A 16026-nucleotide genomic window follows, 5' to 3' on the forward strand; every position below is an offset into this window, starting at 1 on the left:
TGCTTTTAAAAGATGTCACCAAATATGTCTTGTGGCAGTGTTGCACTGAAGGGATATAACTGTACTAACAGAGGGTTTCCAAAGATGTTAATTTAGAAAAAAGCATACATTCCCCAGTTTCCTCACTTTCCTCTTCTTAGATTTCTATGAACAGTTGTTCATACATATTGTAGCTTTAATATTAGGTGTGTCTGGAATCATTCTCACAGAAGAAGAAATGGATCTCAAGCAGTCAATTAATCCTCTACACTAGTGAGAACATTTAGAAATTGGAATAAACCCTAACCTCAGCCCCTGCAAACCTGGAATAAAAGGAAATAGCTCTCTAGGGCCCCGTGCAGAGAGGAGCCTGTGCTGCAGCAGATTTGCTGGCAGGGGTTGTGACCCTGTGGGGACCCACCCTGGAGGCAGCCTGGTCCTGAAGGCCTGCACTCCATGGAAGGGAGCCATACTGGAGCAGCTCATGAAAAACTGCAGCCTTGGAAGGGATATATGTTGGAGAAGTTTGTGGAGGACTGACTTCTGTGGGAATGACTCCACACTGGAATGGAGGTGTGAGATGTCCTCCCTCTGGGGCAGAAGGAACAGCATGGAGAGTGTGTGATGAACTTACCACAGCCCTCATTTCCTGTTCCCCTACAATGCTGGTGGGGAAAAGGTGCAGAATTTAGGCATGAAGTTGAGGAAGAAGGGAGTTGTGGGGAGGGAAGGTGTTTTTTAAAATTTAGGTTTTGTTTCTCATTAACCTACTCTGATTTAGTAATAAGTTAAATTAATTTTTTGCCCAGGTCATATCTTCATAACATTCATTATTTTTCCACTTCTACTTTGTCCTGTACAGTGTTTCTTTTCCAGATAGCAGAGTCCAAGTCAGTTCTCACTTACATGGAATCCAGTTCACAGGGCCTTTTGCAATAAAACAAGGGGTCAAAGTTTTAAACTGAAGGAGGGTTGATTTAGATTAGATATAAGAAAAATGATTTTTACCATGAGAACAGTGAACAGATTGCCCAGAGAGGTGGATGCCACAGACCTGCAATTGTGTAAGTTCAGGTTGGACAGTGCTTTGAACAACCTGATCTAGTTGGAGATGTCCCTGTTCATTGCAGAGAGGTTGGAATGGGTGATCTTTAAAAGTCTATTCCAATTTAAACTATCCCATGATTCTTGATTGTCCTTGTTGTCCTTTCTGAACCCTTTTCAAATCTTAGATTGCTTTTCTTCATTTTCCCAACTCAGAGTCATTGGAGCACTTTACAGGATGAAACAATGAAAGCATTACACAGAACCAGATCACAACAGATCCCTGTGGAGTCCCATATACCTTCTTGCATTTGGAAGTTGATCATGAATAAAATCTTGTTGGGGTATGTTTTCTTTACATTCAATTTTTACATAATTTTTTCATTCTCACTTTACAGCATTGTTATGTAGCCCATACTTCTTTGGTTTGCCAAGATTATATCAATGCCTGAAGCATCATTAAAGCCAAAATACCCAACACTGAATGCTCCTTCATGCTTGACAACATATATTATTGTCCTGGAGCAAGAAATTAATTGACAGGCTCATGCTGGTGGTTGTTTCCTTGCACAGTTCCAAGTGTCTGTAGATTTTATGCCGGCACTAGAAGGGCAGTGAAGCTGGTGAAGGGTCTGGAGCTCCTGTGAGGAGCAGCTGAGGGACCTGGGGTTGTCTGGCCTGGAGAAAAGGAGGCTCAGGGGTGACCTTACCACCTGAAAGGAGGGTATAGCCAGGTGGGATTGGTCTCTTCACCCAGGCAACCACGACAGGATGATAGGACATAGTGTTCAGGACATAGTGTTAAGCTGCAGCGGGGGAGGTTTAGGCTGGACGTTAGGAAGAACTTCACAAAAAGGATGATGAGACATTGGAATGGGCGGCCCAAGGAGGAGGCAGAATCACCATCCCTGGAGGTGGTTAAGATAAGACTGAGTGTGGCACTTGGTGCCACGGTCTAGGTGACATGGTGGTGTTCAGTCATAGGTTGGACTCGATGATTTCAGAGGTCTTTTCCAACCTGATCGGTTCTGTCATTCTGTCCCGCTTAGGTGCGTTTGCAGCTCCATTCCCCGCCGTGCTTCCGGGGAAATGAGCCCGCACGGGCAAGATCACCTGGCAGGGGCGGCTTCAAAAGGCATCACATTTTTATTTTTATTTATAACAAGCAGACGTTTAAAGATCCATTTTCCACGAGGTTTGAAAGTCCATCGCCCACACCCCTTTCCTTCCTTGGGAAGAAAAGCAAACTGAGGAAATTCGCCACCGCCCCCAGCTCCGCCCGGCGCATGCGCACAGCGTCCCGGGGTGGCGGCGGCCTGGGCGGCCTCGGCGCCGCCAGCGCCGCGATGGGCTGAGAGACGGCGGGCGGTGGCAGCGAGGGGTGTCTGCGGCTCCGGGCTGGCCGCTCCGAGGATGGAGAGAGCCATGGAGCAGCTCAACCGGCTGACCAGGTCCCTGCGCCGCGCCCGCACCGTGGAGCTGCCGGACGGTAGGAGCGGGGCCCTGACAGAGCGGTCGGTCTGGGCGGCCTCCGCGCCCGGGCCGGCGGGGATGAGTTGAGGCGGCTGGGGAGGATGGGAGCGGGCTCTGTCCGCCTCTGACAGGCTCTGTTCGTGTGTTTGTGGTGCTGACAGCAACAGCGGCTCCCTGTCCTTCCTTCCTTCCTTCCCCCGCCCTCCGTGGCGGGCGCGGGGGCTCCGATCAGCCGGGGCTGCCGCCCTGAGCCCGGCGAGCGGCTGCCCGGGGTGCCGGACACCGGCTGCGTTCGCTGCTGCATCCTTCGCCGGGTGCCTCGTCTATGACAGAGTAGTGATGAAAAGTCTTCTTGGGTTTTTTTTTTATTTGTGTTTTTTTATCTTTTAGTAGTGCTGAATTTTGTTTGAAAAGGTATTCTAAGTCATTGTCACCCGTCACAGCCTAATTTTTTTGACTCTAAACCACTTCACATGGGTGCTGGTTGGATGGTATCAGGATGGGTTTGAAAGCAGAGCTTCAGGCTCTTACGGCAAGCGGGTTGTTGTTCCAGCCAGGTCCAGTTTTTGGGGGGACTAACTGTAAAACTCTTGGACGGGCAGAATTCCTGTTCTCGTGAGTCATGTGCGGTCACTGTGCTTTCCTCAGTGTTTGCTTTAATGGATGAGTCCTTGGCTGCCTGTCTGCCAGCTTTCATCTCCAGTGGTGGAGGAGAGCGAGTAATACTCTGTTTTCTCTGTGCATTCCCTGTTTAGACTTCCTGGTGTCCTGCTGAACTGTTCTACTACACCCTTCACTTATTGTCACCTGTCAGTTCCAGTGCCTTGCAGTGCAGTTGCTAATAAATTTCACTTGACAGGCAAGTTTCAGGCAGATTTTGCTGCTGCTTGTAAGCCTTTGAATGGCAGCAGTGAAAATTGATGTAATACTATTAACTTAAGCTTAGAGTTAGAGAAATAATGGAGTAGCACCAGTTTAACTGATGGAAGGTGCTGATATGAATAACACTTTGCACAGCCTGTGTCAGTTGGAGCTGCTTTAAATTTACTTCAGTACTGATGTAGGCAAATTGATTCTGAATTTTGTCTGTTTTCTTCACGTCTTAGGCATTTTTGTCTTACACTTTGTAGGTAGTTATGTCTGTGGAATGGCAGTGCAGGTGCGAGCCCTGTGACCTTTGGAACAAGTACTTCGGTCATCCTGTAGTGCAGACGGAGTGCGAGTTCTAGGATTCCTTAGGAGTTGCATGAAACAAATCAGTGGGACTGATATAAGGAGATAAATGGGCTCAAAGCTTTCCACACTGAAGTGTCAAACTGCATTGCAAGAAGGTCTCTGTTCAATGGCCATCCAGCTTTGGGTCTGTCTTAGCTCGTTAGGGATCTTCTTTCTTGACCTTGGTGTTCCTTAGGTTCATGCAGGTCTGCCCAAACTCTCCCTGAGAAGCAGGTTTGGCTTGTAGTGTGTTGTTCCAAACATGTACTGACAGGATCAGCTTGGAATATTCCACACTGGGCTAGGATAATATGTAGTTTGGTGGCTTGTTGTGTGCTGTGTCTGGCCTCTTGAATTAGGACTCCCCCCTCTTTACCCCCACTGTATTTGAATAATTTGAAAAATACATAGTTTACCCCTCCATCCTTGAAGTGGGAGTCATGGTTCTCTCACAGGAGATGGAGATGTATGTTTAAATTTATTTATGCTGAAGAAGGCAATAAATCCCAATAAATGAAAGTATTAAACTTCCATTACATGTGTCATAGCCACTAGGGTATGATGTGCACAGTGCTGACACTTTGAGATTGTGATCTCTGCCAACTTCATGACAGTATCTCTGAGGAAATAAAGTAGTCAGTGTGTCTTGCCAAGGCAGGATTCTAGATTATGAATTTCTGGTGTTTTTTTTCTTAAAGCAAGTCTTAACACCTGAGTCCAGTGCCAGTGAATACCCTGAGCTTGCAAGAAGAGCTTTTTTTTTTTTTTTAATCACTCTCTCAAAGTATCCTTCAGCAACTGTTTTGTGGACACTTGAGAGCTGCACACAAATTTCTGGATGCTTCTATTAAGGCTCATTGCTGAAAAGGTCTGGCAGCCCACAGCTGTGACACTAAGTTTGGTGTGCCTTTTTTTGGTCTTTATATAATCAAGATTTGGAAAGCTGGCAAATAAGTTTGGTGAGTCCATGAAGTGTATAATGCTTTTTCTCTACCTGTTGTCGTGTAGTTTGTGTCATTTGGAGCTTTTTTTTATTACTAGAGAAAATAATCACCAAAGATAGGCATAAGAAGCTCCTTAGTCCCACACCCTCTTAATTCTTACAGAAAGACTCTGGGAAAATCTGCATGTGCTCCACAGTGTAATTTCTGTTAATAGAATAGCAAAGGCTTGGTTTTGTAATTGTGCCATAAATGCCTCTTATGGCCCAGCTACACTTGTATTTAACTATTGACTTTTTCTAGATCACTGCACTTGCAATATAGTTAAATATAGTTAGAATCAATATTAAGCATTTCAATTAAGTGTGCTGATATATTTAAAGGTTTTTTTCACTCTTTTTTGGTGTCTTGTATAGGGCCTGATTGTGGAAATACATAAGGATGTAATGTTTAAATTTAGTTGATGTTTTTAAGTTTGGTTTTTTTGTTTTATTTGGAAAGCTTCCTGCCCAGAGTGCTTTGAAACACAGCTTGAGATATACTTTTTTTTTTTTAGTTTGTGTATACTGGGAGCTAATCATGGATAGATTTTTTCAAAATGCTCAGATGTTTTCCACAATTGATATTTATTTAGCATCTATTTAATTTTGTTTCAGGATTCTTTCTCTCTGTGTCCTCCCCTCCCTCCCAGCTTGTTCTTCCCCCAGCAGTCAAATTCTAGGGGTGTGTGTTGGAGATGGAGTTTTCTGATGCTCACAGAACTCTGCCATAAGAAACAATTTCTAGAGAGTTCAAACTTGAACTTGGTGATGGTTGGTGACTCTCTGCAATGTTTAATCATAATTTGGTGTTTTGAGAGGCTTGTGTCTCTTGCACCATGTGTTTTCTATAAGCAGTATTGATTTTTAAAAAAATTTTGTTTTAAAATTTTTATAGCTGATAAATGTGATTTGAATCTGACTTATCTCTGTCCAGTGTTCAAGGGTAATAATAACAGATTGTTAGAAAGAAGCATTGCTGCTTTCTTTTGTTAGCTAGGGACACACAACTTCAACTGGCTGATAGCAGCAGTTGAAGCAGTGTAGAACAATAATAACAACAAACAGCATAGCTGCAGCATGATAACAACTTCTTGGATTCTACTTCATAATTCTGAAGAATCTTTATTTAAAATAAATCCAGTAAATATCACCTTGCCTACCTAGTGGAAGTAGTGAATATGTAGAGCATGGTATGTAAAAGACACAAGATACTCTGCTTGTTCTAATTCTTCCTGTTCTGGTTACTTTGTAACTTTGGATCAATGAAGGTGATGAGGAAAAACTTGAAAATAAAAAATTTTTTGAGAACAGTTCTGTATTTCCATATCCTGAAGCCATATACCTGGGTTCTCAGAAAGCACAGCCCCTCTTGTCATAAGGTGGTATCTACATGAATATTCTGTGGAAATTGTACTCTTAAAAATGGGTAGCTTGTTGAGGGGAAAAAAATAATTGTCCATAATAAAAGAAAAAGTTATTTCGCATTAAAACCATTCATAATTATTATATGCTAAAAGATTTTAAGTTTTATCAAATTAATCTTCCAAAAAGAGTATTTTATTTCAGGAAGTCTGTAAGTGACCAGACAGGCTCATCACAGCCATGCAGTGTGCTGGCACTTGCAGCAGTAGTGGTGACAGAGTCTGTGTGGCTGAATGTCACTGTGTTCCCACCATTGACATGAATCTTCGAGTTCTGGCCTTTTTTTGTTGCCTTCAAGTGTGAAATATGCAACTGATTAGAGATTTAAAAAGTAAAATGAAACTTATTGCACTCAGGTTTTCAAGTATAGAATGGTTATGAAGTAATTAAAAAAAGTCACTACTACAAAATCATAGTCTCAGGACTGTGGAAGTCATCTTGGAAGACAGGAAACTTCCTTCTTTTTAAAATTAAATAGTTAAGTGTTTTTGTTTTGTTTGGGTTTTTTTTTAATGCCCATCTCTTAAAAACTTGGATTTAATTAACAGAATTGTCAATTCAAAGAAATTGACACTCTGCTGAAAATCCTGTAATTTTTACTTTGTAAAAGAAAAAAAGCCATATTGAAATTTCATATATTACAATTCTGTTAATTCTCTCTTTTATCTAAATAAGTGTAATGGCTTTTTCTTTTTAATGCAACTTTGTGTGTGTAGAATCTGTGTAAAAAAATTATCTACTTCAAGTGGACACTTGAAAATGTAAATAAGTGTTGCTAGATACATTTATTTTACATTAAATATATCTTTATAGTAACAGAGTAACTGAATTTCTTCCCAGATAATGAAACTGCTGTCTATACACTGATGCCGATGGTTATGGCTGACCAGCACAGGTGAGACCTTCTTTAAATTTACCTTTTTTTTTTTTTTTTTAAATCCCAGCCTATTTGCTGAAGTCCTAGCTCCTAAAGCACTCTCAGAAGTCCAGCTGCTGAATTGCTGAGCTGTGTTCTAATTTGAAGTTAGTCACTGACTGTGTGCATCCCAGCTTTATTTTACCTGTTTTGATTTATGCCATAGAGTGGAACTGGGATTTGTTCTATTGAGGCACGTGGGAAAATTTGTCCTAGGAGAAGAACAAAAGTGTTGTTTTGTAACTGTGTCATAATTCTGTGTGTGTATTTATGGGTGACATAGAAGCTCTTAGTCTCGTTAGACATCTGGAATTCCTCAGATGAGCAGCTGTTTCTCTTACTGAGTTGTCCTCAAAGTGCTTGGAACCTGGAGGCTGCATAATGCCAGCTAAGTGGTGCTTCCTTCACAGGAATTTTGTTTGTCAGTAACTCTTACTGCAAGAGAAAGCTGCTTTTCCACCCAGGATAAACATTTGTTCTGCTATGTAGTATTTTGAGATCCCATGCAAGGGTTTTAAATCAGCCCATTACTGGAAGTTGAAAGGTCCTATTTAAATTTTTTATCCTGATCTTGTATCCTTCTACTTCATCATCATGATTTCACATACCAGTCTTCCCTCTGAACTTTGCCTGTGTTTGGGAAACCTGTTGGATATGTGGTTGGGATGATTGTGATAAGGAGGAAAATGGGAATTTATATTTTGTTTAAACCAAAGCTGTTGAAGTGCTTGTTTTTTGTATTTGTAAAGAAGTGATTCAGTTGTTTGGCCTAATTCTTACTAGTTTACATACTTACTTACTAGTTTGAAACAGTTTCCCAGTGTCACAGTTCATTTTTTATGTACAGTAAGAAATGGAAAGGTATTCTTAATCAGCAAATGCTTAAAACTATGTGATCTCTTAGTAATTAGTTATATGGAGAAGAAATAGTGATTAAGTAAAGAAATAGAGTACTTGTGTACAACTTAGAGTATGAACTTTGCTTGGATACTGTGAGCTATTTTTAAAATTAAAAAAATTATTTTTCTATTTGAAGGTCTGTCTCAGAGCTGCTGTCAAATTCAAAATTTGATGTGAATTATGCCTTTGGACGTGTGAAGAGAAGTTTGCTTCATATTGCAGCAAAGTAAGACTTACTTGAGTCCAGTCCAGAAGTTAACAATGAAAATATTGCCACAAATCTAAGGCACCAATGTAAGCTGGAAAACTCTATAGTGTCAGTTAACATTTTGTTTTCAGACTTTTTGTATCTTGTTTGTTCTTCCTAGTAATGTCTCTGCCTCATAAAGAGGATTTTACACATGGTATCAAATGGCTCTCCAAATTCCAGTGAAGGAAGTCTGGCTAGATACTTTTGTACCTTTCTGTGAAGTCTCAAGTATTTAAAAAAAATGCAGCCAAGATGTGCATCCTGTATAGCTGGGTTACTCTTGCCTTTGTAGAGGCAGAGAACTCTCATTTGCAGGTGCTGGTTGTTTTTGAGGTATTCTAAAGCAGTGGGAAGTGTTTGGATGTTTGTTGGGAAGCAGCTGTTCCAAAGTACTTCATGTACAGTTATGTACCATAACTGAAGGGGATATAACTCAGGAGCTCACTTCTAATAAGTTTTGTATCCTGGATAGCTTCAGTGCAAATTTTGATCTACATTATTTATTGTTTGTATAGCTCTTCAATGGGGATGACACCATTTTATATGTAACTCTAGTAAGAAACAGACAGATTACTATCATATAAATAGAAATTAACCAGATAGTTTTTGACTTTTCAGGACCTTTCAGGAAGCTAAACTTTAAACTGATGAATCAATGCTCTGTATTTATCTCCCCTTTTAAATATATTGAAAGTTCTTACATTTAAATGGTTTAAAAAGTACAAAAACCAGAAAAGGAAATAGTAGTAATATTGCATATATATAGCAGTAAGTGGTCACAATAAAGGTGGAAATTCCAGCTTCTTAAACAGAGTATTAGAAATAGCTGTTTCCCAACTACTTCATCTAAGAATTACATAGTGTTTATATAAAATTTACTTAAGGAAGTACTTACAAAAATGCAAGCAAATTTTTAGCATACCTTTTAGAGTTATATTTGAAAATACACTGTACTTGCTGATTCTAAAGATACAAGAAGTTGTGTTACACTTAGTTTCTGGATTGTCTTTTATCTTGACTTGGTTATTGGGTCACAAAGGGGTCATCAAGCTGCTGCTTTTGCAACATATTGTACAGTTAGTCTTCAGTTTCTTGGGGTTGTTGTGTAGCCGTTCTGATGTTGGGAAGATTTGTAAAAATTGAGTAGCTGGTCACAACAGATACAAAAGTACTCTGTTTATCTTTTCAATCAGCTCTTGCTTTTACAGAGTTCAGGAGCAAGATAAATATGTAATGCAGAGTTTCTGTCCTCTTAGTGACATTGGTTATCCTGAAGAGCTGCTATATTATGAAAAGTAAAAGAGTTCATCTCTTTATTACAGGTTCAAAGTTGCTAGCAAAGAAATATTTGTACTAGCAAATAAATATTGGTACAAGTTTTGGAATTTTCCTGATATTCAAACTTCTAAACATAACTTCCAGACACAGAAGCATAACAAACCCCAAAATCTCTAATGGAAAATTTAGTCCTGTTAATAGATTAGGGATTAATGGAGGGAGGTGAGAGGAAATTGAAAGCAAAACTTATATATTTTTGTTTATAGTTTAAAGATTAACAGTCCTAAAGACTCACTGTTGTGTTTTTAAGTAATTAAAATCAAAGAGAGGGCTGGCATCTCTTCAATGCTACCAGTTATATTTGGTCACTTCTCACTGCATTAAGTGACTTTCCTTTAGCTTTGTGTAGCCTGAACTATGAGGTGTAACACAATTTTATGTAAAGATGTTCTAGTGAGTGTGATCTGCACATAATATTGCTGTTGTCTTTATGCCAGTATCGATTTGTAAATATTCTTGTTACAGTTTTTCCCTTTCTTATTTTCTTCTTAGCTGTGGGTCAGTTGAATGCCTTGTTCTATTACTAAAAAAAGGAGCAAATCCAAACTATCAGGACATCTCAGGATGTACTCCACTCCATTTAGCAGCAAGGAATGGGTAAGTTTTTAAAATCCTTAAACTCTTAAAAATTTTTTGCATAATGCCCTTGAGCTGGCATCTTCTGTAATATTTTTGCATAGTTAAAAAAACACCTTTGGTTTTTGCATTTGAAAATTGAGAACATGGAGGTTAAAATCCTTATTTTGAGTATTCACAGAGTAATATTTTATAAATAGTAAGTCATGTCTGAAATACCAAGTCCACTTCCAGTCATTTTAGTGTTTTCTGTTAATCGGGGGTGTGGTGATGTTCGCAGGGGTTCCAGGACCAGGGAAGAGACGAGAATGTTGACTCCATGTTTCAGAAGGCTGGTTTATTATTTTATGATATATATTATATTAAAACCATACTAAAAGAGTAGAAGAAAGAATTTCATCAGAAGGCCTGAAAGGAAAGGACAGTAATGGAAATGGAATGATAGTAAAATCTTGTGACTGACTGCACAGTTCGAGACATCTGGACCGTGATTGGCCATTAATTAGAAACAACCACATGAGACCAATCAAAGATGCACCTGTTGCAGTCTACAGCAGCAGATAATCATTGTTTACATTTTGTTCCTGAGGCTTGTCAGCTTCCCAGGAGAAAAAATCCTAAGGAAAGGATTTTTCATAAAATGTGTCTGTGACACAGGGGCATAATGATTCTTACAACAGTAATGGAACGAGGGATACATTCACCTTCCAGTTAGCTGAGTAAGAAAAGGTTTTGTAGGGCTTGGAGAGGGTCAAAGATTTCGGATTTTTCTGAGATAGTGTCTCTAAGAAAATTTTTCCTGCAAGAAAAGGAATACAAAATTGGCACAGTGTTAGGAGAGAGTCAGAGAAAGAACTCTAAACCAGCGAGCAAATACCTTTTAAAGATCCTACTTCTGGAATTGTAGTATATGAAAACATGCAGCTGTGAAGGTAATGTTCTCTTTTTTCTTTTTAGGACATGTGTGTGATACAATAACTGAATTGTATCACAGCTGGTACTTCAGATGAGGAGGTGGTAGAGTTTAGTGGCTTCTGGGTATGTTTGAGGTCTATTTGTAGGAGAGGAAAGAAGCAGGCAAATGGTTTATGATGAAATGCAGAAAAACACACAGGAGACAGTTATGTGGAAATGAGTTATAAGAAAGGTACCAAATAAAAAGGAAAAGCAAAATAAATTTGTAAAGGTCAAGCACTTAGAGCATTAAAAATGTTAAAAAACCAAACAAAACATGAATTAGGAAAAAATACCTCTAGTTTTATTAAGAAAGTGCTTGTATTTAATAAGGATTTGCACAGTTTTACAATGACTGTCTCATTAAGTTATGATTTAGTGGTGTACTGTAAACATGTCCACTGACATGTACAGGCAACAGTGAACTTCATGGACTTCTATTGGCTGAACTCTGGCTTTTTGTCTTGAGAGGGTAGTTCATGCAGAGCTGAAACTATTAGAGTAGTGGTTAAGTGCTTCTACACTTTCCACAAAACCAGCTGTGATTTTAGCCCTATGTTGTTGTTTGCTACCTTTGCGCTGTCTGTGAAGATCACTTCTCTCTTTCACAGGCTCAGTACTGTGCTCCTTACAAATTGGAACCACCTGTTATGCTTAGAACAATGATACATTAGAGTGAGTGGAGTTCTAATAAGATATGTAGTCTTTGTAAGTGATTTTCCCTGACTGGATTTTAATGTGTTCTTTTGCTTATAGCCAGAAAAAATGTATGAGCAAGCTGCTGGAATACAGTGCAGATGTCAACATTTGTAATAATGAAGGCTTGACTGCAGTAAGTGCTATTAATTATCACAATGTTCGGAGATTCTTGGTTTTTAAGCTTTTGCTATCTTATACATAAAACCAAACTGCTGTGTCCAGTGCCATCAATAATCAAAAGATGTGATCAAAATACCTAAGCATATGATTGTATTGTTGAAAGCTTCTCCTAATATTATGCAAAGCTTCTCCTTGTGAAAGTGTTGACAGTAACACAGCCAGGTTTGAAATAATTTTTATGGTGTATATATACCATTGCTAAAGGAAACACGTGTCATCATTTTGTGCTTAGATTCATTGGTTGGCTGTCAATGGACGAACAGAATTGCTTCATGATCTTGTTCAGCATGTCAGTAATGTCGATGTTGAAGATGCCATGGGACAGACAGCCCTTCATGTTGCTTGTCAAAATGGACACAAGACAGTAAGTTTCTAAACTGTATGAACACAATTGATTTGTGAAGATCTTGGTAATGCCTCAAAGTTCTTGTGGTTTTGTTATAAACTTCAGAATAGCAATGCACATGATAATGGCTACAAGTGTGAAGAATGCTGTTGAGTCTTAGTATTGACTGCATGCACTTTTTGGGCATAACTTATTTATTCCTGTGGAGCTGATTGATCTCAGTGCCTATGGGAGTTGAGATGATTTACTGTATACTCTTCAGCTCTTCTGTAGTGCTATTATTGGCGTGTTAATTTCAAGTTTTTATGTAATTTTAAATGTTTGAAAATGTTTTGCCTTATTTTTCCCAGTATGTTTAATTCATAATTGTGTAAGCTATTATGTAATTTTGAAATCTGCAATGCTAATTTACTGTGAATAAAAAATGAAAACAGAGTTGGATCAGTTACAGTTTAACTTTAGAAGTAAACAAGTTCAGATAAACTCTTCCATTATTGATCTGTGTGAATAATTTTTATGTCTGGCCTTGTGTTAGGGCTGACTATTTATATTCAGAGTATAAGTCTGGATGCTTTACTTGAACTGCATTAGAGCCCTATAGAGTTACACAGATTGCCACTAGAACTATGTACTACTAAAAAGAATAAATTGTAATTCTCCCTAGATCCTTTCTGTTGTTTGTCAGTGCTGGATTTTGGAAGGCCAAATTCTGAAAAACACTTAGCTGTAAATATGGCAAATTTATGTGACTGAAGTACACCAAAAGTTGTTCGAGAGTCTGCTCAGTGTTTTCATATTTTAGGCATGCATTAAATATTTGCAGTAGGGTTTTCCACTGCTCTTTTTCTAAAGGTGATGTTTTGTTCTCTTGTAGACAGTGCAGTGCTTGCTGGACAGTGGCGCAGACATAAACAGGCCGAACGTTTCTGGGGCAACTCCACTCTATTTTGCTTGCAGGTTATATACTTTCAATTTTTGAATACTGGCCTAAAAGTGAATTTTTTTCCCCTTTTGCAATAACTAATTAGAAATTAAAAAATATAGGAAATATAAAAAAGCTGCCTGGTGTTTAATCTTCTCTCATTTTTGAGTGTGGTTTAGTATCTTACCTAAATACTTAGGTTCGTACTGCAGGCTTATGTACCTCTTTCTAACAGACATGTTAAACACATACCTGTACATGTTCTAGCATGAGTCATAAATTGATGACTGCTGAACCCTTTTCTGAAAAAATGAATTCTGCCAACTTAGATTATTTGGAGTACAATAAAACTCAGAGCCTTTTATAAAGCAAGTTTGGCTATTACTTAATGTATGGTATGGTACTACAATATATATGTAATGTGCATATATGTGTCAAAGTTACAATATTGAATTAAAATTACATTGTTGCTTTGATCAATTATGCTTTCTTCATAGTTATATTTCAAAATTAAACACATATGATGAGTGAACTTTTGTTTTAATTAGAGCATTTCTGCAATTTGTTAGAGCATTGACAATTTTTGCAATCCCTGTGCTTTGATTACAGGTTAAACAGTTCACATAAGATTAACTGTTACTATAAGCAAAAGTAGAAATGGATGACCTGCTGGTCGGCTAAGAGTTACATTCTGGTAGCTGTGGTCTCTGGAGTGTTGACTTGTGTGTGTTGACTTGTGGCAGTTAAGCAGAAGGGGAAAAGAAATAGCTGCTAGCCCTGGTCATTGATTTAGGGACTGGTATTTGTACACACTTTAAAAGAAGTAAGCAGCTTGTCTTGGCTTGGAGGTTTTTTACAGGAAGGGAACATGGTAAGTACAGGAGTTATATTCCTTAGAAATTACCAACTGGAGCATTTGGCAGGGTAGAATGAACAGGGTGTGTACTGCAGCAAACCTGGAAAGAAAGGTTGTAGGTTCCTGATGACAGGGAGGGCAGGATGTGGTAGCAGTGGCAGGTGGTAGCTGCAGGAAGGGTATCAGTATTCAGAGTCTGAAACACCTGTTTTGGCAATGTGTTGGGTTGTACACTTAGTCTAGAGAATTACAGTGAAGATGCTGCAAGCAGGCCATTAGTCTTAACTCCTTTCTGACCTTTAGTGTTTATTTGCATTGGGACAAAGTCTGGTACATTAGGTTAACCTGTTGGCTTCCTGGGCTGGAAGGATGGGACTGAGGAGAACTCATCTGTGAGTTAAGGAGAGAATATTGAGTGAAGCTGCCTCTTGTCCCTCAGCTGTTAGCTGTCACTTTACCTGTGCCCTTTCTGAACTGACAGGTTGCGCCCATCAGGCTGAGGATGCAGGCAGCCTCTTGTATGTTCCAGGATGCCAAATACTCATATCCATTGGAGTAAAGGGTGTACTTCAAGCTAGCTTGAGGAATAAAACTTCACTGAAAAAACTTGTCTCTGTAACTTTTATTGCTATGTCTTTTTTTATCAGTCTTTCATTTCACCCTTTAGGTGCTTCTCTAAGTGTATGCACTTAATGCTGGTGAAGGCAATATTCAAATAATCATTGTATGTGTTTTTAATGAAGTAAACCTCGGGTACTCAATTTCTCATTTTTTTCCAAAGAAAGGATTTGGGAAAGTGTTGAGAGGTATAAATAGTTGGTTTTTTTCTGTTTTCTAGGCAATGCTAGCATGTTGGGAAATTTTTAATTTGAGAGACTTGAGGGTCCTATGCAGCCTATAAGCAGATTAGTGAGCAAGACTAATTGAATGCAAGAGCAATTTGAATGCAAGAGTAAAACCCATCATTTCTAGAGCCTATGAAAGATATGTATATAGAAATTAGAGCCATTTGAGTGATGTATTTATGTCTTGTACAAAAAAGGAATTATCTCTTGTACAAAAAAAAGAATTATCAATAAAAATATCTTGCTAATATTTTGTTGATGGTTGAAGCACAATTAGATTGTTTTTCCCCAAATATGGTAAAAGTGAGCAAAGAATTTGACAGAGATAACTTCCTCTGTGAAGTAAATTAGGATGTAAATTGAGAAAGAGCTCTCTTTTTGCAGGAAATGCAGCTCATAAATATTTGAGGCAAGGCTAAGATGAATCATTTCTGAATGATGAGAGTGACTCTGACTTCATAAATAGTGTAAATTTTGCACTGCTCTTTTGCAGTAACTATTTTCTTCTAGCTTATGTTGGTTTTGTTTGTCAGATGCAATAAAGACAGATTTATGACTCAGATCATAAATGCTCTATTGACTGTCTTTCTTCTCTTTTGAACAGCCATGGTCAGAGAGACACTGCACAAATTCTTTTGATGAGAGGAGCCAAATATTTACCGGACAAGAACGGTGTTACTCCACTGGATCTCTGTGTACAGGTATTAAGTTAGCAACACTTTTTCAGTGAATTTCTCTGACTTACTACAGTGTCACTTGATCATTATTACCTTTTCTTATTCCTAAGGCCTCTGGAAGATGGTTCCTTTGGCAAAAAAAGTGCAAAATGTAATTTTTTAATAATGAAATTGATCCTACAGGCAGGTTCATAATTTTTACCCTTTGCATAAGTCAGATGCAAGAATCATGAGAAAGAGTTTCCAGAACTCCATTTGACTAGAAAGTTTTGGAATCCTTGGTATAATGGTAGTACACAATTTAGGTACTTACCTGTTAACAAGTAAGAGATAAAGGCATTCAGAAAGGAGTGATTTTTTCTTTTACCTCAAATAATAGATTTTCTGTTTTTTTGAGGAGATGTTGCTATTAAAAACAAGCAAAACTTACATGATGATGGCTCTTCTTTTCA

The 16026-nt window shown here is 38.6% G+C and overlaps 1 protein-coding gene across 3 annotated transcripts in view; it reads left to right on the forward strand.

Moving 5' to 3' along the window:
• Positions 1–2294: 2294 nt before the first annotated feature.
• Positions 2295–16026, forward strand: part of HACE1 (HECT domain and ankyrin repeat containing E3 ubiquitin protein ligase 1) — a 47653-nt gene continuing 33921 nt past the window's right edge. For 2 of the 3 annotated variants that reach the window (XM_074536564.1, XM_074536565.1), the window contains exons 1-8: positions 2295–2512; positions 6956–7010; positions 8068–8157; positions 10012–10116; positions 11806–11881; positions 12161–12292; positions 13149–13231; positions 15502–15598. In XM_074536564.1, coding sequence (XP_074392665.1) covers positions 2437–2512; positions 6956–7010; positions 8068–8157; positions 10012–10116; positions 11806–11881; positions 12161–12292; positions 13149–13231; positions 15502–15598 — 714 coding nt within the window. In that variant the 5' untranslated portion in view covers positions 2295–2436. Of the gene's footprint in view, positions 2513–6955; positions 7011–8067; positions 8226–10011; positions 10117–11805; positions 11882–12160; positions 12293–13148; positions 13232–15501; positions 15599–16026 lie in introns of those variants that run through there. The other variant, XM_074536566.1, reaches the window with a different exon arrangement.

This window comes from Zonotrichia albicollis, chromosome 3 (genome assembly GCF_047830755.1).
Source record: "Zonotrichia albicollis isolate bZonAlb1 chromosome 3, bZonAlb1.hap1, whole genome shotgun sequence".
Classification (NCBI taxonomy): Eukaryota; Metazoa; Chordata; class Aves; order Passeriformes; family Passerellidae; genus Zonotrichia; species Zonotrichia albicollis.